Source organism: Eurosta solidaginis, chromosome 4 (genome assembly GCF_040869045.1).
Source record: "Eurosta solidaginis isolate ZX-2024a chromosome 4, ASM4086904v1, whole genome shotgun sequence".
In the NCBI taxonomy this organism is placed as follows: domain Eukaryota; kingdom Metazoa; phylum Arthropoda; class Insecta; order Diptera; family Tephritidae; genus Eurosta; species Eurosta solidaginis.
In genome coordinates this window covers 169395452-169419514 of record NC_090322.1, presented here as the reverse complement: position 1 = coordinate 169419514, position 24063 = coordinate 169395452, and the positions used below count along the sequence as shown (strand labels likewise).

General features: G+C 35.9%; 2 protein-coding genes across 3 annotated transcripts in view; both read left to right on the top strand.

Annotated features, from left to right (window-relative positions):
* The first annotated feature begins 10243 nt into the window (after positions 1 to 10243).
* Positions 10244 to 12495, top strand: Lamtor5 (Late endosomal/lysosomal adaptor, MAPK and MTOR activator 5). Of its 2 annotated transcripts, XR_010953015.1 has the most exons (5): positions 10244 to 10404; positions 10475 to 10536; positions 10599 to 10713; positions 10793 to 10985; positions 12337 to 12495. XR_010953015.1 is itself a non-coding variant. In XM_067783707.1 (4 exons), the coding sequence occupies exons 1-4, from the start codon at positions 10370 to 10372 to the stop codon at positions 10854 to 10856; spliced, it is 276 nt and encodes a 91-aa protein (XP_067639808.1). In that variant the 5' UTR covers positions 10244 to 10369; the 3' UTR covers positions 10857 to 11134. The 2 variants fall into 2 exon arrangements, 1 of the variants encoding a protein (XP_067639808.1); XM_067783707.1 differs by lacking the exon at positions 12337 to 12495 and having other exon boundaries at positions 10793 to 11134.
* The window catches only part of SPR (Sex peptide receptor), a 597654-nt gene continuing 584540 nt past the window's right edge, over positions 10950 to 24063 (top strand). Inside the window, exons 1-2 of the mRNA XM_067783706.1 lie at positions 10950 to 10985; positions 12337 to 12434. The gene's annotated coding sequence lies outside the window, so the exon portion shown is untranslated. The remainder of the gene's footprint in view (positions 10986 to 12336; positions 12435 to 24063) is intronic.

Below are 24063 nucleotides of genomic sequence, written 5' to 3'. Positions count from 1 at the left end.
CATAGCCTTGACAGTTACCGGCAAACACCTTCCGGTGCTTGGCGAACTCTTGCAAAATGCTCTTAATCTAACAAACACATGGTCTATGGAATGCGGACTCAGCATCAGCAGTGAAAAAACTGAGATGGTGCTTTTTACCCGCAAACGCAGTATACCGGAATTTACCCTCCCGTCCCTAAACGGGAAGGAAATCAAAATCTCTACCGAGGTTAAATATCTCGGAGTTATTCTAGACAGCAAGCTTGACTGGAAGCGAAATGTGGAGGAACGATCCAGGAAAGCCACAATGGATCTACGCTTGTAAGTCGGCAATCGGAAAAAGGTGGGTCTCCAGCCACGCATAGTCCATTGGATCTATACGGCGGTGGTGAGACCCATACTCTTCTACGCCGTCACCGTATGGTGGACGGCACTCGATATCGAATCTAACAAGAGTAAAGTAACGAGAGTGCAGAGGATGGCGGCAATGCTCACCAGCGGTGCCCTTCCCTCCACTCCCACCAAAGCTCTTGAAACCATATTTATTCCTTCTCCCAACTGATCTATATGGTAGATACTGTGCCTCCTGCAACGCGGCGAGGCTCAACGCTATCGAACCATGGAGGGATTGCAGGTTTGGTCACACCCGGATCCTGAAGCAAGTCCCCGAAACCTTCTTGAAATTGGACCATACAACATCGCCCCCTTGCTGGGACAACAAATTTTCCACAAGAATCCCAGAGAGGAACGAGTGGACAAACGGCGTGGAGCCGGGATCACACGAAATCTCCGTTTTTACAGATGGCTCTAAACTAAACAACAGAGTCGGCAGCGGGATATTCTCGGAGAAGCTCAATCTAAGCGAGAGCTTTCGCCTACCTGATCACTGCAGTGTTTTTCAGGCTGAACTCATAGCTATCTGGGAAGCAGCCCGCTATCTTGCTAACCTGCAGGTAACCAATTCTATTTCAATTTTCTCTGACAGCCAAGCTGCCATAAAATCCCTGCAATGCAGTAACACCTCGTCACTAGTGGCATTGAAGTGCAGAGAAACCCTCAACAAACTAGCTGAAAATTGCAACCTAAGCATAATATGGGTTCCTGGCCACTGTGACATCTCAGGAAACTGCGCTGCGGATGAGCTAGCTAGGGAAGACACCAACTTGCAAACAACAACCTCCGCTAGTTGGGCCAGCCCTCCTCTAAACACTTGCAAATACCGCCTGCGATCTCTTTTCACGGATCAGGCAAACGCCAGATGGGCGAGGGAACCTACATGTAGTATATCCAAGCAAATCTGGCCTAAGCTGGATGAAAAGAGATCGCGATCGGTGATATTGTTAAACCGTATCTCTATAAGCCCACTAGTGGGCCTTCTTACAGGTCACTGTCTCATGGGCACTCACGGTGCCTATATGGGCCTGCAGACAAATGACTTCTGCCGCAGCTGTAGGGACGAGGAGGAGATAGAAAGCGTTGATCACTATCTGTGCCACTGTCCCGCACTGTCAAAAACCAGGTACCAATGCCTCCACAGACACTCTTGGGTGCCTTGCGGAGCTTGAATCTATAAACCCAAACGATATCTTGCGTTTCATTAGGCAAACGCGCTGGTTTAGCCTCACTGGGGTCTGAACTCTCCTCTTCTTCGAAAGTAGGGTAATAGGAAATAGGGGCCCCCCGCGTGGTAGCACAACGGGCCACAACGGCCTACGTGAGTCTCCGCTCGGACAGCGGAGGCAGCCACTCTAACCTAACCTAACCTAGTATACATTTTTACTTTAATATATAATAGTTATATATATTTTTTTAAAATGTAAATTTTTCTTTTCCAATTTTTTTTTTTAACTATTTATTGACTTTTTGATTATACATTTTTTTTTATTTATTTTTTTTTTTCCTTTTTAAACATTTACTTATTAGTTTAAAGTTTAATACATATTTAACATATGCCGCGAAATAAAAGTAACACATACAAAAAGTTAAAACAAATTCGAACAAAGTAAAATGCTTACAAGCAAAGCAATAAACCAATTATTTAATATCTTCTTACTTATATTTCTTTGAGTAATTTTCTTATATATATTTCAACATAAAATAATAACTATAGAACCTTGTCTAACCTTGTCTCATGTAAAAAGGATAATAAATCATTGTAATTATCCACATTCTTCATATAAAATAATTCACTTAATGTATTAAATTTATTGAAAATGTTATATTTGTTTCTCACTCCATCAAACTTGGAAATGGAAAACAAGACGTTCAGCAGTTTCTATAGTATTACATACATTACACTGATCTGAAATATTTGCTTTAAATTTGCTAAGATAATCTCTTCCATATGTACGTCCAATTAATAGTCTGTTCAATAGTTTAGTGTCATAAGTATTAAAATTAAACTTTTTAGATTTGAACCATGGATTTCTTTCTTTAATAGATACAAAATTTATTATATCAACTTCCCAATCTTTACATGAACCTAAATTTTCCTCTTTCAGCTCATACCAGAGAGCTTTGCTTATTCTCATGAGTGCTTCATTGGGTGTAAGATCAGTATTCAGAGTAGTACCAGTTGTTACAGCAGTTTTAGCTGCCAAATCGGCTTTTTTATTACAATACCCACATGGCTAGGTACCCAAATAACTACAATATCCTCAATATTTGAATTACTAATGATATAATGGATTTCAGCATTTAAAAATTGGTGGTTACATTACAGTTCAGAGCTTTTATGGCTTGTAAACTATCGCAAAATATACATACTTTTTTTAAATGATATTTAATTGAAATTATAATCGCTTGCCTAATGGCAACAAGTTCACCAAACATAGATGCATAATTGTCATTGAGATTATATAAATAAGAAATATTAAGTTCAGTATCATATACCGCACAACCTACTTTACTTTCTGTGACCGACGCATCAGTGGCCAATATCCGAAAACCTAAATTTTGATAGAAATTATATTTTTCCAAGAAAAAAGACTTAAGTTCAGTATTAGAGAATTGAGATTTAGAGCTGTGTAGCTCAGACGCAATGAATTTAATATTTGAATGTTTTTCAAAACTTATATTAGTATTAATTTGATTGAAAATATCAATAAATTTATAATATGTATTACTATAGCTTGACTTATTGAGTATGTTATTCTGTATATTTAATTTCAAATTCGGATTAATGAACCATTGTTTTACAAGCTCCTTTGCAGTAAGCCATATGGCCCTTTTAGCAGGTGAAAGTTCACAGGCTAACGCCTATCTCATGTAAATTGGAGTGTTGGGTGGAACCCCCAAACACCTTCGAAGGGTATCATTTTGTACAGTCTGAAGTTGCTTATTATATGTTTTAGGAAGATTCTCAAAAGTAGTATATGCATATTCCGCTTTAGATCTAACATAAGTTTTATATAAATTTAAAGCTGTTGAAGGTTTAATGCCATTGTTAATAGTAGTAAGTTTTTTAATCAGATTTTTAGCAGAAATATTATTTTTTTTTTATATAGGCTACCTGATCCTTGATAGTTGAATTAGAACTAACAGTTCTACCCAACCATTTAATGCTTACTACTTGTTCAATATGAGTACCATTGATTGATATATTAAAATTCTTCTTTATTTTTGACTTATACATAATTTTGGTTTTACTAATATTGAAACTAAGATGCAGTGAGTTACAAAGGCTACTTAATTTTTCTATCTTATTTTTCAAATTATATAAAATATTTTTTTCCTTATTTCCATAACAAACAATTGCAAGATCATCAGCATATTGAAAAAGCAAAGTATTATCATCATTAATGCTATGTAATTTAGCTGTATAAATATTAAAAAGTGTAGGCGATAAACAGCTACCTTGAGGAAGTCCATTATTTATTTCTACTGATTGCTTACCAAGAGCCAAGAGTAAGTACACGTTTCGAAAAAAAATTTTAAATCCAATTACATATTTTTAAATCGATATTACTATTTAGTAAAATAGAATGCAGTGTGTTAAGATTTACACAGTTATATGCATTAGATATATCAATAAAGCATATAATTACTTTTTCTTTATTCTGTTTTTTGTCCGCAATGAAATGAAGCATTTCATTTATACACATTGTGGCCGATTTTAATTTACGATATGCAAAACTTTTTTGTGGTATAATTTCATATTTATCAGATATCTTAACTATTTCTTCTTTCAGTAACATGTTTAAACTTTTAGCAACTACAGATATTAAAGAAATAGGACGAAAATTTCTATTATCCTCTAGATTTTTATTTGGTTTAGGAATATGTATAATTTTAATAATCCGCCAGCTATCTCTATATATATTATTTTAAAAATGAAGTTCAAGCTGTTTAAAAAGTTTATGTTTAGCTTCAGTTGAAATTTTTTTTATATTATCATATGTAATTTTATCAGCCCCACCTGCCGTGGATTTCTTTTTCTCCAAATGTGTAATAAATTTCTCAAACGATAACTCTAATTGATCATTAGAGATTTGTGTATCAATTAATGGAGCAATATCATTCATACACTGAACCGATTGATTTTTCAACAAGCGTAAATAATTGTAATTATTTTCATCATTCCAAATATCAAATTTATTTCCTTCTCTGCCATTAATATTCGATATAAATTTCCACGATTCTTTACTATTTGGGTTAGAATTTACTTCCTCAATTTTGCTTTAAAATTTTTTTTTTTCTCCTCTTTAACAGCAACTTTCCATTCATCAATTGCCTTTACTGCATCTTGTATATCAACTATTCTTTTAGTAAGATTCGCTTTTTTCCTTTTAGATAACAAAACTCTATATAAAGTACTAAGCTTTTCACACCACCATGTTTTCGGGGTTCGTTTTACTTTATTCAAATCAATAGTACATTTTTTCCTAGCACCACAAAAGGCTTTTTCAAAAGACTCCAAATCAGCGAAGGTTAATTCATTTAATGCTTTTTTAAATTTATGTTGAGATATAAAGTAGTTAGGTTTTCTTTCCATATTAGGTATTTCTACTACAATGGGAAGATGCCTACTTCCTCCAACATAAGCCTGATGACAATACCACTTTACATATCTATTCATATTGGTGAATGATAGATCCAGAACCGATCCACCACTGGGAAAAGTCTTAGATCCATCATTCAAACATCGTAAGTTAACCCTATCAACTTCATTGGCCAAAATTTTACCCTTTGGATATGTAAAATTATCACCCCATCTAGAGTTACGCGCATTAAAATCACCTATTAAAAATACATTTTCGTACCTACTTAGAAAATTCAGTAACTTACTAATTTCATGGTACATATGGTTATATTTTCTTTTAAATTTATAGTTTTGGCAATAATAATATCCAACTGCGTTCTATAACTAACTCTTTTATATTTAATGTTCTTTTTAAAACCAATAGCCACACCTGCATATCCATCAGATCTTGTTTTTTTAATCAAATTAAAATTTATAAGATTATGATTGATAATTTGTTCATCATGCGAGAAAATCTCTTGCAGACAAACAATGTCTATGTCATACTTGTTGTTAAATATATCTACATAACTTTTATTAGCTTTAAGACTTTGAATATTATACTGGAGAATCTTTATCATGACTGCCATTATTAACAAAAGAAGAAAAAGAAAGTCTACTATTAACATCCTGCTTACACATATTTGAAATTAGCTTAACCAATGGTTCATCTTCATTTATTTTGAATTTTTTAATTAGCAAAGTTATAAGTTTCTCAATTTCGCCAACTCTGTTCCAATTAGTTGTTTTGAACACAGTTTGAGATGACTATTTTCTTACTATCTGCGGTTTCTAATCTTTGTACATTTTGTTGCATTCTATTAGATAATTCTATATATTTCTTATTTATTAAGGATGTTTTAAAAAGTTCCATCAAAATTTTGAATATTAGAATCCATATATTTAAGATCCTCTAATACTGGAAGTTGACTGATATTTTTTATTGCATGTCCATATGTTTCATTGACTTCTCTCCTGAAAATTTTTTTCCAAGTCTTTATTTTCGTAATTTTCTTCTAATTAAGCCATTTTTGACAATTTCTGTTATTTAACGAAATGTGTCCCTCCACTCCACATAATATGCATTTATTTGTATCATTGCATCTGTTTTCACATCCTCCTATCTTCCCACAAATGATGCATCTCTTCTGAGATTTACACGCTAACTTTGTGTGCCCCAACCCACCACAATTATAGCATTGGCGCACTTTCGGAATATAATGTTTAACCTTCAGCATAACACAAAAAATTTTAATGAATTCCGGCAACTCGCTGCATTCAAAAATGATCTTTACAGCATACGTTGGTAAAAATTGCTCAGAATTATTTGGATCTCTTCTTGTAATTCTGGCAGTTTCCATAACTTTAACTTCTGATTCAATATTTTCCATGATATCAGTATTCGAAAATTCCAATGGAATTTGAGTAACTACTCCCACAGTTTGTAACATATTTCTTGATATAAAAGCTCTAATTTCCTTTTCTTTCAGGTCTTTATTCTCTAAGCACTGATTAGCTCTCTGATATGAGCTGAAAGAAGCTTTATATAAAAAACGTCCAACTGCAATTATGTCTTTAATACCTATTATATTAAAATTTAAAATCTTTTAATAAAAAAAAGACCATTTTTCACCGTTTCATTATTGAACAAAGAACTTTTTGAAGTATCAAAAAGTACCAAAAACTCCCCTTTATGATTTTCCTTATACATAACTGTATCTAACTGCACAACTGTATTCATTTCATTATCATTCATCCCTATATTTTGCATATTAGAATCTTCAACAGTTACGGCTAACTGTACATTCGGTACAGTACCCTCTGATAGACTTGCATTTTCCACAAAATCTTTATTCAACTCATCTTTAGTATTTTTGTTGTAATTGTCTATACTTTTTTTTGTCCATATTTTTGTGCACATTTTTATTCTCTATAGTTTGATTTTGATGCGTTTTAGGTACACCTTTCGGTACAATTGTACCTTAAAACGGTATCTTGATCTGCTCTGTCCTAGTTTTTTTTTTTTAATAAGTCTTTTACCACTACCGTTATCTGTGTCACCACTGGCAATCTCACTATCTAAATTTTTTCCACTTTTTTGCCTATTTCACCTTTTAACCCAACTACGCACCTTTCTCTGAGTCCTCCCCTCCCAAAACCATTTTACAGAAGGATTGAACCCAGAAAAAAGCCCGTCTAGAGGTACGCGCACATTACGCTGCGCGACACGTAGCGGCAGCGGCGCCTCACAGAGCGACATATTTTGGCAATTCACATTAAGCGCCAATCGAGCGACACATTGCGGCAAAAGTTTGTGTTTATTTTTGTTTGCAAAATGGACGACACAGTTTTTGAAACTGTAATTATTTCATTTTTGTGCGAAGAAGAGGAAAGGAAAAGAAAAAGGTTGTGGCTCTAGGTCCAAGACATCTCATCCTCAAGATATGAGGAAGGAGAGTTCCACACTCTTTTGCCCAGATTGAAAAAAGATGGTGCAAAATTCTTTGCATGTATTCTTATGAGGCAATTCACACCTAGCGGCAGCAGCACTGCGCGACACTTCCCAACGCGGCTTTTTTGCCTAGTTGATCAAATGTGCCGCGCTGTGCCGGGTCGCGCAGTGCTGCTGACGCTAGGTGTGAATTGCCTCATAAGAATACATGCAAAGAATATTTTGTAGTGCTGCGTAGTGCAGCCTAATGTGGCCTTACCTTAATTCATCAGACACCGAAGTGTCATCCATTACACCAACTCAAATATAATTATAATAAATGCAAAAAGAGACTTACCCGTTAGACAAGGAATACAAACTTCCTTCTCATAAAATAACTTTTAACACACTTAAAGTTAATTTTATATACCAAAAACTAGCCGCTTCACTCGACACAAACAACTTTAAGTAATCCTTATCTTGATGATGATTTTCCTCATATATAAATGTTACTCCTTTATTATATGTTTTCTGTTCTGCGTCTTTCACTCTTGAACTCAATTTATTATTTCAACTATACGTGAATATTTAATCGATGTAAAATTTTTCAATCATTTGACCGCCATTTTGTATATTCTTAAAGCCAAGCAACAAAGACTTCCAAATTTTAAACTTTACACATTGACGAATAGAATTGAAGTGATCCCCGCAAGTATACCGCCGAAGCAGGAACATCGTTTTGTTAAAAATGTCGCCATAATTACACATTCGTTTAAGTGTAAAACGGTTTTGTGAAAAAGAAATGTGCTATGTAGAGTAAAATTTATAGATTTTGTTCAATTAAAATTAACTTTTTGTCTAATTAAAAAGGCATTCGTGTATAAAAAACATTAATAATATGTAACATTAAAATTGAATTTGTAGAAGATAATGGAGCTACAAAACAAGACTTTAAACTTTGTATAATGGAAGAAAAATGCTGTATGAAATAACGGAGCTACGAAACTGTAAAAAGAACAGTAATGCTACTTTCCTTCATCAATTGCCTTTACTGCATGTTCGATTAGTTCGATGTAACATTAAAATCGAAAATACTACTAAAAAAAATTAGTAATCTAGATAAATAAAACAGTTTAATACAAAATCTTCGCATGAAGCTACATGGATAATCAAAAGAGATATATCTATTACTCTGGATCTTTTTAAATTGTGTATGAATACAACTTGACATGAGACATTAACTGTAAATTGGAAAAAAATAAACTAAATTGGACAAAAGTACAAAGATTGGATACGATAAAAGTTTAATTTATTATAAGAACTATTCATATAACGGGGTAGAGATTATACCTTACATATAAATTGTGATAACATATAACTCCACAAAGGACAAAAAGTACAAGTAACGGGATTGAAAATACCCTTATCTATCTATTACACTGGAACTTTTTAATACTGTTTTCACACAGAAACTTAATGATCTCATTTCACCTGCTAATGAAATTGTAATTTTTTTGCTCACACAGAAGTAACTGCTCGATTAGTATGAAGGATTAGACACAATCATGGCGGAACGATACAAGGTGGGAGCATGGTGACATACCTACAAACAAAAAAAATTCCATGTACTTGTAAATTCGATGGACAAATGTCAAAATCGTACTGCGCTGGTAGTTGATGTATCAAATCAAATAAAAAAGGTTATAATCAGCTGTTCGATACGGCCACCTTGTATCGTTCCGCCATGCAGACAATGACATTTTTAAGCACTGAACACACCAAAAACTAAGAAGCGGAACGCTGCCAACAGAGTTGCATTGTGCTTTTGACTTCATTGGGCATTCGATTAGCTACTAATGAAATAATAATAGATTCCAATTTTGTAGGGAAGATTGAGCTCAATAAGCGTCTTAATGTAGAAAATTGCCTTTATTATTCAATAAGCCGTCTGTGTGAAAATACTATAAATTGTATATGAATACAACTTTGTATGAGACATTAACTATAAATTGGAAAAATATAAATTAAATTGGACAAAAGTATAAAGAGTGGATACGATAAAATTTTGTGACAATATATACATACAAGTTTTTTTGTTTTTGATGGGAATTACACAAAATGTTCGACTCAACATTTAGTATGAAATCTAATACAAATAAATTAAACATGTTATAAAAATTTAATAATCACATGAATAAAATAAATTATCACATATGGTACCAGCTGGATTATTTAATAAATCAACACGACCCATGAGTAACCACAAAAATGAGCAGTTATGAATACATACATATGCATTATTCACATGGTCAAACTTAATGTGACATTAAATTTTTTTTAATTCATCTACATAAAGTGACTAAATTAATTTAACAAATCAACACAACACATGATGACTATTAATATTTTTTACAATGGGAGGATTCCTGAGGCTGCTGGCTTGGGCATGATGGGGGTACCACTTGCTGGATGCGAGTGAAATTATTATGCATACATAAAAAGATAATTCATGATGAATTGCAAATGTTGAAAAAGCACATGGCAACAAGCCATATATTTAGCAATTATAAGGAGAAAATTTGTGCTACGGGTTTTTACTTTGCGAAATATGTTAGTTGCTTATGCTCGTCTAAATGTTGCAAGTATATTACCCTTATACGTTTGTTAACCTGGCGATATAAGAGGCAATTTAAAAGTCCTCTTGCCATTTATTGGAATTGGAACATACAATTCCCAAAACTGGAAAAAAAGAAGTGACCCTTATAATTAGAAAATTAACGATGTAGTCCCGAAACTTTCTTTGTGTACAACTAATATATCGATTGTTACTCACTTATCGATAATGTTTTGCCCGTGTGTTATCCGTCAAATAAACCAACTCACAGCTGATTTGTAAATTGCAATTTGCATTCAACTAAACAGCAAATTAACAATAAAATATGGAACAACAATTAGAAAAAGTGCTTAACGAATTGTAAGTATTTATTCAAAATGCATATTTACATGTTTCCTAATATGTGCTCCACATGCAAATATGAATGCAGTGCCTCACAGCCGGAGACAGTTGGTGTATTGCTGGCTAATCGTCAGGGACTATGTTTGGGCGGTAAGCATTTCTTTCTTTAGTTTACAAGTTAAAACTGACAAACTACAATTTTTCGGAATCAGCAAATGGTAAAATAAACCCAAATATGTCTGGTATCGCGATGGCTATCTCAGAACAAGCATGCAAGTTGGAACCCAATTTAAATCCACCAACAATTTGCCTGTACAGCGGCAACAAGTAAGAAAGAAACATTTGTTTTATATGGTACAATGAAGTTTGCATTTATAACTCGAATCATTCGTTTATTTTTTTGTAGGCGTTGCATCATAAAAAAAGATGGCGAACTGACTGGTGTTATTTATAAACAAAAACCTAATTAAGTGCGCAATACTTGGTGCTGTGCCGTTTTTATACATTCATATATATCATTCGAATCCATGCGAATCGTCAAATCTGTATATTTTGTAATCGAAAGCCAATTTTTGAGTCGTAATCTTGCAACATAAGGAGTAAGTCTACACAACAGTCAGACACAATATTTTACAACTTTTACGGTGTAGAACATCGTACTAACAATGAGGCCCATGTGTTAGGTCTTCTAATTTAGTGCAAATATTAGCATAATAAACATAAATACATATATTAGTACATAACAAAATATATATTTTTTTCTGAAATGTCTTATCATCCCGTTTCTGCGTTAGCCACGTAATAACCTTTTATGAAAAAAACACGTTATTTTTTTTTTTTTTTTTGTAAAAACGCCCACAAGAAGGCAAAGCACAAATCATATCACAAATCAAATCAAAAGGTGATTTGATAAGGAAAAGCTCCGTAAGGAACAAGAGGGTGGGGCATGGCTCAATTATATGGTTGGCTCATCTCATGAGCTGATTTTATTTTTTTCATTTCATTGGCATAGGGATTGTGAAAGGAGATGTCAAACACAAAATGTAAAATAAAATAAAAATAGTTTCACATCACTAAGTTATTTTTATAGTAAATGCATCTAATTTAGCGCATTATTTTCCCACAACACACAAGAATTGCAAAGTTTTTTATGTTTTCTCCATTTCATCCGCTTAACACAAACACGCAGTTTTGGACAATCTGAATAAAGGTATGTTGTTGCTGTAGAGATTAGTCAACCATATAATAGTTGATAGCGTGATGCCAACCTGGTCATATTAAATCGTTCTCGAGAGAGATAGATTTTGAGGTGCATACCTATGTCATATATATGGCCGGCCTAGTTGTTGTTGTTGTAGCGATAAGGTTAATCCCCGAAGGCTTTGGGGAGTGATCGATGTGATGGTCCTTTGCCGGATACAGATCCGGTACGCTCCGGTACCAGCTCCATTAAGGTGCTAGCCCGAACATCTCGGGAACGATTTATATGGCGACACTAAACCTTCAGGCCATCCCTCCCTCTCCACCCCAAAGTTCCATGAGGAGCTTGGGGGTCGCCAGAGCCTCGTCTGTTAGTGAAACGTGCTTCGCCGCTCGAAGGTGAGGTTGACAGTTGGGTTGGAGAAGCTATATATTGCGCTACACAACTTGAAACCCAAGGTCGGCCTAGTGTACCTGAATGGTACATCTTACCGGAACGTAAGGGATCAATATCGGGCAAAGGACCATCAACATCGGAAGACCTTAAAATCTTGGGGAGGGCCCCTATCGCTACAAGAAGGAGAAGCACATTTATCTTTTGTAGATACGTAGGTAATGCAGAAACGAGACGCTATGCATTCCTACTTACTACGAATGCTAGCTCAAACGTTAAGGGTTAAACACGCATACATATTTACGTAGATAGTCTAATAATGTTTTAAAAAATCTAACAGTGATATTATTCTCCAGCTTCAACTTACCCATGCTGATAACGACCTAGTTCCAGACTTCAAAAGAAGGTGAGACATTCGAAGCCACAGTCATTTTCGCAACAATGAGTCACCAAGGTAAGATACTATCCCAAGTAAAGTTTTATCAGCAGCAATAAATCTATATCTGGAACACTTCGCTAACGTATTTTGTTCTTTAAAAAAATGTATTTTCGACAACATATCGGTTGCAGAGTGCAATACCAACCCATCTCTTATGCAGTTTCAAAAATGCCCTATATCATAAGGCCTTTGAAAAATGTCCTATTCCAGAATTTGTTTGAAAAACGCTCTAACTCATAATTTTTTCTCAATGACTTTATTTGAAGCCAGGGGCGTTAAGGTGTTTTTGAAAAAAAATCGTGAGATAGGGCGGCTTTCAACCAAATTCTGAGGTAAGGTGGCTTTTCAACAAATCCTGAAAAAAAAAGATTTTTTCATGAGTTTTCTGAGATAGGACGTTTATGAATCCCCAGTCGAGATAGAGTGTTGTTCCACTCATCTTCAATGCGGTCATACTAAATCGTTCCCGAGATGTTCGGGCTAGTACCTTAATGATGCTTGTTACCGGATCTATATCCGGCAAAGGACCATCAACATCGATAACACCTCCCAAAACTTTTGGGGAGTGTCTATCGGTACAACAACAACAACAGCTTGGCTAGATGGCTGCCTTTATCTCTGTGATGCTGATATTGTTTTTGTTGTTTGAGCCAAAAAACACTCCCCGAAGGCTTAAGGAGTATTGCGGTGTGAGTTCTTTGTCGAACTGTACGGGCTACACTGCGGCACACATTGGCTCAGAAGTGGAAAAACGTATATATATAAGAATTGTCAAACCTATTTGTTTCATATTTCAATTGGTGTTTCGAAAAAGGTTTCCGATTGCACTGTATATAATATTCAGAAAATATATGAGAAGTTATATATATTGCTTGTAGTGGGTTGTTGTTGTTGTAGCAGTGCTTCACCCCATCGAATATGTGCGGTCAGTCACAAATTGACATCGACCCTCTAACGGAAACCCAAGAAAACTCAGTTTCATAAGTAAGAGTTTAACCTACATACTGCAGTATCCGGACTGAAATTGTGCCAGAATAATGCGTGTCTCCCCGGGAAGTCTGCTTTCTGCAACTGCGAATTTCTGCTATTTGAGTCTGAGAAAGGGGTTCCCCGGGCATTTATCGGCAGACTTCTTCGACTCTTCGTGGACGTGGCTGAGGGCCTGACTGAAGTTGTGCCAGAATAATGCGTGTCTCTCCGGGAAGTCTGCTTTCTTCAACTGCAACTTTCTGCTTTTTGGGTCTGAAATAGGGGTTCTCCGGGCATTTATTGGGAAAGGACTTTTTCGACTCTTCGTGGACGTGGCTGAGGTCCTGTTTATGCTCATCAGGTCAAACAGCTGATTTATTATTCGCCGGATATCTTCGTAGTGCTTGCGAGACACAAGAAGACATCCCACGGCTGCCCTGAGCGCTGTGTTTTGAGAGGGCCCTCGAACCTGGGGGTATGTAAATTTTAATTATCGGAAATGCCCATCGAGTTAGCTATTCCAAGCCGTTAATCCGTTGGGCCCGAGTGATTCGAAAACGAAAATAAATTGATCGATGGCATGCATATCACATACTATGTTCTGAGTGTGACAACTCTTCGGACATAAGAAAAATATGTCGCTGAAAACCTGCTAACGAAACAGAAGGCTAATGATCTCACCCTTTGGCTCTCGCAGCCCGAGTACAATTTCCGACCTAATGATTTATCAGAGGTGAGAGAAAGGAAGGAAATTGTAAGTGTAAGGAGTTTCAGATAATGCTCGATAACAATGGCCACGTGCAGAGGGCGCTTGTGTTATGCTTGATAGCAAGGAAGATGACGGACGGGTTAGCGGGTTAGAATATACCCGCGGTAGGTATGCCTGTCGTAAGAGGCGACTAAAACACCAGATTCAAAGGGGTTATGTAGTACAACCTTTTTAGGTTGCCAGCGCAATATATAGCTTCTCCAACCCGATTGTCAAACTCACCGTGGCGAATCCTGTTTCATTAACAGCCGAGGCTCTGGCGACGCTGAACTCCTGATGGATCTAGGAGGTGGGAGGGCAGTATGGCCTAGAAGGTTTTATGTGGTCATACCAAATCGTTCCCGAGATGGTGGGGCTAGTACCTTTATGGCGCTTGTTACCGGAACATACCGGATCTGCATCCGACAAAGGACCATCAACATCGATAACACTCCCCAAGGCCTTCGGTGAGTGTCCTTATCGCTACAAAAACAACAACAACATCAGATAAGCGGCTCTGGGAGTGTTCGAGAGCGACGGCGAGTACCGAAGAAGATTTAATTATGAGCTGTACGAGAGATCAACATAGTCCAGCGAACTAAGTGTCTACGCTGGCTAGGCCATGTTATGCAAATGAAAGATGATGCTCCGGCTAAGAAAGTACTTTTATCGGAACCCGCCTACGGAGGCTGAGGAAAAGGGCGTCCCCCACTCCGCTGGAAGGACCAGGTGGAAAATGATTTAAATTCCCTTGGCGACCAATTGGCGCCAGTTAACCCTGCGAAGAAGCGACTTGTTGGATGGCCATTACCGTTTAAACGGCGAAGCGCCAATTAAGTAAGTAAAGTTACATCGACATACACCTCGTCGGCACCCTAAAGTACTAGGTGTGACGTTCGATAATGACCTACATTTCAATGAGCATGCAGACGCAATCGCACCTAAAGCTAACAGCCGCAAAAGACCGTAAAGACTCGCTGGTAGCATATGTGGCAAAGACAAAAAACCTTGATAGTTACTTATAATGCAATAAGTCATCCGATTATGTGCTACGCGTCCCCGATATGGTCACCGAGCTTTAAACAAATAAACTGAAGGAATATGCAGGCCTGTCACAGCACCGCGCTCAGAACTGCCATATGATGCATTCTTATAACCTCAAAACACGGAGCCAGGAATACTCCTCCTTGCTGTTAAATTTCTAGAAACCTGGGAATCCGGACAACTGATCGGAGAGGCCCCGACTTCTAGGGATGTAAGGGGACATCTCCGTTCGATATTCGGCACACAGGAAATAAGCCGTTTCAGACCCGACAAATGACCCAGGAACCAAGTTCTCAGAGTCCAGTACCCGAAACTCGCAGTAGAGGAGAGCAGACTGTCCAGGGAGACGCACGGCACTCTGGTACAACTTGGGTATAGAAACTGTAATAGGTTAAACTTCGACATACGCACTTTTGACCTGCACTATTTAAATTGGAATTTTCAATATGAAAGAAAGATAGAATGCGTAACGTTTGTAAAGTAAACTAAATGAGACACAACACCATCAACCAAACGGACATCCAACCAAGACTTCTCCCCTTCGTGCGTTTACTTTAGTACGATGCTGGAGAAGATAATTCTGGGCTTCGCTGGCTACGTCATGTCAAAAGTATAGAACTTCAGCTCAGAAAACATTCCAATCAGCAACAGTATAAGGAAGCACAGGAAGGGGGAGAGCTTCACTATATTGGCAGAGACGGGTATGAGAAGATTTGAAACCACCCTGTTGCACCCAGTTGGCGTCAGTTCACGCTAGGCTGGAATGATTGGTGTGATTTACTACGAGGAACGTTAATACAGTTAAACGGCAGGCGGGGCTAAGTTAGTATTTCATTTAAACTTGTCAGAGTCAAATTTGTGCCTCGTGAAACCACTATATTATTAAGTACTCCTTACTGCATCTATTATTACGCAACTGAAAGTGCCCTTATCGCAGGTGTCTGAATAAGAATTTTAATGTACTTCAGACAACAAAAGCGCCAAAAAGGTGGTTGAGTGAAAAATAAGTTGAAGAGCTGAAAAACTAAAAGTAGTCAAAAACGCAAATGCTTATGAAATTTCACCGATTCCTGTACATATAAGATGTCTAGTGGACATGAAAATATAAATTTAAGGGAGACGTCCGAATTTGAATGTGTGCTTGTGTTTAGCAAAGGAGTGCTCTAGCCCGATTAAGGGAGACGTCCGAATTTGAATGTGTGCTTGTGTTTAGCAAAGGAGTGCTCTAGCCCGATTAAAGGGCTAATTAAAGGTGACTTATAACCATAAAACCATAACCAGATAAAACAGCTGATCGAACCTACCTTATGGAAATCAATGTAATCGATTAATGGTGCCATACCATAACGCCCTAGCCACAACCATACCATAGCCAACCAATTGTTTGTTTTTTCGCCATATCCATAACCTAAAACAAGTAAAGGTGTCTTAAGTTCGGGTGTAACCGAACATTATATACTCAGCGGGAGCTTCAATTTCACATTTCATTTCAGAGAAATTACTTTTCTACATAACATGTGGCACTTTAAGGTTGGCCTTTTGACGCCAACCATTTTTTTTGGTATTGGGATATACTCACGCTTGGTCGTGGGTATGCAGCCCACTGTGCACACACACACACCACACTTACGCTAAACTTTTATTCTTTTCGGTTCTTCGCTTTTTGTTAAATAAATGAAATCGTTTTTTTAATTTTTTTAACACATAGTTTTTCTTTTATTCACAACTTAGTTCGATCAGTAAACCCTTTTAATTATAAACTAGTTTCCTTTTTGTACAACCTTATTTAAAACAAACTTTTAGTTATTCACGTATTTTATGTTCTCTGTCGACTGTCCTTTTAACTATACACAACTTATAACTTTTTCTTTTTCCTGATTTTTAATTTCGCGTCTGATGTGTGTGCCGGTATACTAGAAACTATTTTTTCAATCCGCCGGCTCAATTCAAAAAACGGTAAAATGTACCCACGCTGCGTTGCCATTTTTCCTATCGCTGAATGCCATTGCCACTGCTGAGTACAATTGGCATTGCTGTTCAGCAACAGCTGACGGCGATGCCACTTGCACGCAGGGGTGTGTTTTGTTGTGTAAAGGCGGGTAATACGTCAATTACACGGTTCAAGTATCCTTGTGCCAATTACCAATTTGCACAAGAATTTGCCCGGTGTATGCACTGGTTGCGCTATTTGCGCAGAGAACTGCGCTAAAATCAAAACGATTTGATATTTACGCATGTCTGCAAATATTGCACATGCTTTTTTCTTCGTGTGTGGTGAATCTTACACAGTTTACCTGTGGTTCCTGATAATATAACATCAGTAATTGTTGCTTAAAAATGTTAATATCGAAGGCGTAAGGACCATCTCTGGCTTGTAACTGGAATTCACACAAATTCAATAATACATACAATTTTTTTATACAATCAGAAGACATGTTTCATTTGTTGCGCTAGTTGAAATATGAATATTGCGCAGTGCTGCAATGAGTTGAGCTGGTCTTGCAACTAAAATATATATGTATACTATAAATACAATGGAAAATAAACGCTTTTGGTGCGAGTTTTTCGACTTATACTGTAAATTACCAGCACTGTGGAAAATAAATAGTGTTTGTTTATATAATTAGTGCCTCTTTTATACAATTAAAACACATGTTTCATTTGTTGCGCTACATTAAAAATGAATATTGCGCAGTGTTTTTGAGCCATGTGTGTCAAAATTTTCATTTGCACAAATTCCGTCGTTTTATATTTGCGCATGGCTTTTGTGTCATGTATGGGCCGTATAACGCAGTGCGGTTATACCACCCTTCCTTAGAAAAGAAGAATCTGACAAGTTGATCAGATTTTGTCATATTCTTCTTGTTCCTATGACTTTTAAATTGTTTTGGTTGAATGAATGTATGATATTAGGGTGTTCCTCCCCTTTTTTCTCATTCGTTCAATCAGAGCAATTTTTTCCTTTTACATATGAAATTTTGTTAATAATAATTCAATTACTTACATGTAATTTGTTTTCTAATTTCTATTGCACTAAATTAACATATTATATTCATTACAAATAGTGCGTGCATATTAACATTTGGTTTTATTGACATGCAAATTGAAATTTTTGTTTTCGTATATTAATATAAATTTTAATTTGAGATTTCATGATTCAATAACGGAGTAATGCAAATTTAAAATTAGTTACAAGCTAGTTTGTAAATTTGTATGAGAAAAAAATTTTCAGTTTACCTTGTTGATTCGGTTTTTGTGAACGGTTTTTTCCTTTTTATTTATTTCATCTAAAACCGTGACATTAACTCCATCAATTTTTGTGACTATATATGGTCCTTGGTAAATGCTTTCATGTTTATTTCTAGGTTCTTTTTGTATTACTACCTTATCGTTTATATTAATTGCTAACAGACGCGCCCTCTTATCATAAAGATCCCTATTTTTAATTTTATGTTTATTAATTAAATCTTTTGCTAATTTATGCGTTTTTTTAGTCTATATTTTACTTCTTTTGCATAATTTTCAACATTGTAAATTGGATCGATTTGTTCCTTTTGAACTTCATTTGGTAAGGTAACATTTCTACCGAATACTAATTCGTATGGAGTAAATCCATTATCAAAAACTGTACTAGGAGTTGTATTATGCAAAAATGTAAAATATTTCAAATAAACGTCCCATTCGGGGAAGTTATCATTTAGAAAAGCTCGTAAATATTAATTAAACACCCGATGGTTTCTTTCAATTGTACCTAGGGTTTCATGATGGTAAGCTGTGGAAAAATTATGTTCGATTTTTAGGAGTTTAGTTAATTCAGAGAAAATTTCATTTTTATATTCGGTTCCTAAATCGGTTTTAATTGATTTCATTATGCCATAAATGAGGATGAAGCCTTCAAAAATGGCTGTTGCGATTGTTTTTGCCGTCTTATCAGGGATTGATATTGTAACTAGGTATTTGCTTAAGTCGCACATAATGGTAACCGCGAACCTATTCCCATTATTCGACTCAGGCAAAGGTCCTATTGTATCTATAACTACGACATCGAAAGGTTTGCAGGGTGTTGGTGTAAGCACCAAATTTTCTTTGGTTTTTGGCTTGACTTTATTCAAAAGGCATTTTTTGCAATTTTTGACGTATGTGGCAATATCACGGGTCATACCTTTCCAATAATATTTTGTACGTATTTTTGCGTAAAGCTTTTTATTTCCGCAGTGACCTCCTGATATCGGGTCATTGTGGTAAATTTCCCTTAGTTTAAGTTTTTTGTCGTTGTCCATAACTGTTTCGACAGGTTCTATTAATAGTATTTGTAAATTTTTTAAAATTGAATTCCCTGTACTTTTAAAATTTGAAATAGAAAAATATTTAAATAACTGATCATCTTTTTGCCATTCTGCCTGCTTAATACTGTGTTTACCAGCTTCTTTTTCAAGCTTCAAAAGTAATTCATCTAATTGCATTATTTTGTTAGTACACACAATATTAAGTAACTCGAGTTTTTTATGTTTTAAATGCGCATATATTTTTAAATTGATTTTATCATTATCGTTGTCATGACATATTTGGCTTTTTATCATATGAATTTTCTTGGAAAAATTATATGAAAATTTGTCGAATACCTGTAATTTGACATTTTCTTCGTTTATGTCTTCAGCCGATTGTTGTAATTGTTCGTGAAATTTTCGTCATAGACCTCGTCTGTACTGCTAAAATTTGATTATTGGAATTTTTAAGTTCTTGAATTGAAATTCGCGATAATGCGTCTGCACCTACGTTAGATTTTCCTTTAATATATTCTATGGTAAAATTATATTCGGACAATTCCAAACGGATTCTGGAAAGTTTCGACGACGGATCTTTCATATTAAATAGATAAACTAGTGGACGATGATCTGATTTAACTTTGTGCCATAAATATATGCACGAAATTGCTTTATTGCAAAATATATTGCCAAAAGTTCTAATTCTATTATTGCTTTATTTTGTTCCGATTTGCTAAAGGATTTTGAAGCAAAAGAAATTGGCAAGTCGTTACCATTATGATTTTGATTCAGTATCGCACCACAACCTAACTTTGAAGCATCAACCGTAATTAAAAATTCTTTGGTGAAATCTGGATATTGTAAAAGTTTTGGAGAAATCAGACTTTTTCTTAGTTTTTCGAAAGCTAACTCACTTGCCGTATCCCAATTAAATTCAACCTTTTTTCTACTCAAATGATTCAGTGGAGCTGCTAAAGAAGCGAAATTTGGAATAAATCTCCTATAATAATTTGCAAATGCCACGAATCTTCGGACAACATCTTTATCGCGTGGCTTAGGATACCTTTTAATTATACTCAGTTGAGCAGAGCTCACAGAGTATATTAAGTTTGATTGGATAACGGTTGGTTGTACATATATAAAGGAATCGAGATAGATATAGACTTCCATATATCAAAATAATCAGGATCGAAAAAAAATTTGATTGAGCCATGTCCGTCCGTCCGTCCGTCCGTCCGTCCGTTAACACGATAACTTGAGTAAATTTTGAGGTAACTTGATGAAATTTGGTACGTAGGTTCCTGAGCACTCATCTCAGATCGCTATTTAAAATGAACGATATCGGACTATAACCACGCCCACTTTTTCGATATCGAAAATTTCGTAAAACCGAAAAAGTGCGATAATTCATTACCAAAGACAGATAAAGCGACGAAACTTGGTAGATGAGTTGAATTTATGACGCAGAATAGAAAATTAGTAAAACTTTGGACAATGGGCGTGGCACCGCCCACTTTTAAAAGAAGGTAATTTATAATTTTTGCAAGCTGTAATTTGTCAGTCGTTGAAGATATCATGATGAAATTTGGCAGGGACGTTACTCCTATTACTATTGGTACGCCTAATAAAAATTAGCAAAATCGGAGAAGGACCACGCCCACTTTTAAAAAAATTTGTTTTTTAAAGTAAAATTTTAACAAAAAATTTAATATCTTTACAGTATATAAGTAAATTTTGTCAACATTCAACTCCAGTAATGACATGGTGCAACAAAATACAAAAATAAAAGAAAATTTCAAAATGGGCGTGGCTCCGCCCTTTTTCATTTAATTTGTCTAGGATACTTTTAACGCCATAAGTCGAACAAAAATTAACCAATCCTTTTGAAATTTGGTAGGGGCATAGATTTTATGATGTTAACTATTTTCTGTGAAAACGGGCGAAATCGGTTGATGCCACGCCCAGTTTTTATACACAGTCGTCCGTCTGTCCTTCCGCATGGCCGTTAACACGATAACTTGAGTAAATTTTGAGGTAACATGATGAAATTTGGTGTGTAGATTCCTGAGCACTCATCTCAGATCACTATTTAAAATGAACAATATCGGACTATAACCACGCCCTCTTTTTCGATATCGAAAATTTCGTAAAACCGATAAAGTGCGATAATTCATTACCAAAGACAGATAAAGCGACGAAACTTGGTAGATGAGTTGAATTTATGACGCAGAATGGAAAATTAGTAAAATTTTGGACAATGGGCGTGGCACCGCCCACTTTTAAAAGAAGGTAATTTATAATTTTTGCAATTACTATATGTACGCCTAATAAAAATTAGCAAAATCGGAGAAGGACCACGCCCACTAAAAAAAAAATTTTTTTTAAAGTAAAATTTTAACAAAAAATTTAATATCTTTACAGTATATAAGTAAATTATGTCAAAATTCAACTCCAGTAATGACACGGTGCAACAAAATACAAAAATAAAAGAAAACTTCAAAATGGGCGTGGCTCAGCCCTTTTTCATTTAATTTGTCTAGGATAATTTTAACGCCATAAGTCGAACAAAAATTAACCAATCCTTTTGAAATTTGGTAGGGGCATAGATTTTATGATGCTAACTATTTTCTGTGAAAACGGGCGAAATCGGTTTATGCCACGCCCAGTTTTTATACACAGTCGTTCGTCTGTCCTTCCGCATGGCCGTTAACACGATAACTTGAGCAAAAATCGACATATCTTTAATGAACTTAGTTCACGTACTTAATTGAACTCACTTTATTTTGGTATGAAAAATGAACGAAATCCGATAATGACCACGCCCACTTTTTCGATATCGAAAATTACTAAAAATGAAAAAAATGCCATAATTCTATACCAAATACGAAAAAAGGGATGAAACATGGTGAGGTAATTGGATTGGTTTATTGACACGAAATACAACTTTAGAAAAAACTTTATAAAATGGTTGTGACACCTACCATATTAAGTAGAAGAAAATGAAAAAATTCCGCAGGGCGAAATAAAAAACCCTTAAAATCTTGGCAGGTATTACATATATAAATAAATTAGCGGTATCCAACAGATGATGTTCTGTGTCACCCTGGTCCACATTTTGGTCGCGATTTGGAAAACGCCTTCACATATAAAACTACCACCACTCCCTTTTAAAACTCTCATTAATACCTTTAATTTGATACCCATATCGTACAAACACATTCTGGAGTCACCCTGGTCCACCTTTATGGCGATATTTCGAAACGGCGTCCACCTATAGAACTAAGGCCCACTCCCTTTTAAAATACTCATTAACACCTTTCTTTTAATACCCATATTGTACAAACAAATTCTAGGGTCACCCCTGGTCCACCTTTATGGCGATATCTCGAAACGGCGTCCACCTATGGAACTAAGGATTACTCCCTTTTAAAATACTCATTAACACCTTTCTTTTGATACCCATATTGTACAAACAAATTCTAGGGTCACCCCTGGTCCACCTTTATGGCGGTATCTTACTAAGGATAACTCCCTTTTAAAATACTCATTAACACCTTTCTTTTGATACCCATATTGTACAAACAAATTCAAGGGTCACCCCTGGTCCACCTTTATGGCGATATCTCGAAACGGCGTCCACCTATGGAACTAAGGATTACTCCCTTTTAAAATACTCATTAACATCTTTCATTTGATACCCATATCGTACAAACGCATTCTAGGGTCACACCTGGTCCACCTTTGTGGCGATATCTCGAAACGGCGTCCACCTATGGAACTAACGATTACTCCCTTTTAAAATACTCATTAACACCTTTCTTTTGATACCCATATTGTACAAACAAATTCTAGGGTCACCGCTGGTCCACCTTTATGGCGGTATCTTACTAAGGATAACTCCCTTTTAAAATACTCATTAACACCTTTCTTTTGATACCCATATTGTACAAACAAATTCAAGGGTCACCCCTGGTCCACCTTTATGGCGATATCTCGAAACGGCGTCCACCTATGGAACTAAGGATTACTCCCTTTTAAAATACTCATTAACACCTTTCTTTTGATACCCATATTGTACAAACAAATTCTAGGGTCACCCCTGGTCCACCTTTATGGCGATATCTCGAAACTGCGTCCACCTATGGAACTAAGGATAACTCCCTTTTAAAATACTCATTAACACCTTTCATTTGATACCCATATCGTACAAACGCATTCTAGAGTCACCCCTGGTCCACCTTTATGGCGATATCTCGAAAAGGCGACCACCTATACAACTACCACCTCTCCCTTTTAAAACCCTCATTAATACCTTTAATTTGATACCCATATCGTACAAATAAATTCTAGGGTCACACCTGGTCCACCTTTATGGCGATATCTCGAAACGGTGTCCACCTCTGGAACTAAGCATCACTCCCTTTTAAAATACTCATTAACACCTTTCCTTTGATACCCATATTGTACAAACAAATTCTAGGGTCACCCCTGGTCCACCTTTATGGCGATATTTTGAAACGGCGTCCACCTACGGAACTAAGGATTACTCCCTTTTAAAATACTCATTAACATCTTTCGTTTGATACCCATATTGTACAAACGCATTCTAGGGTCACAC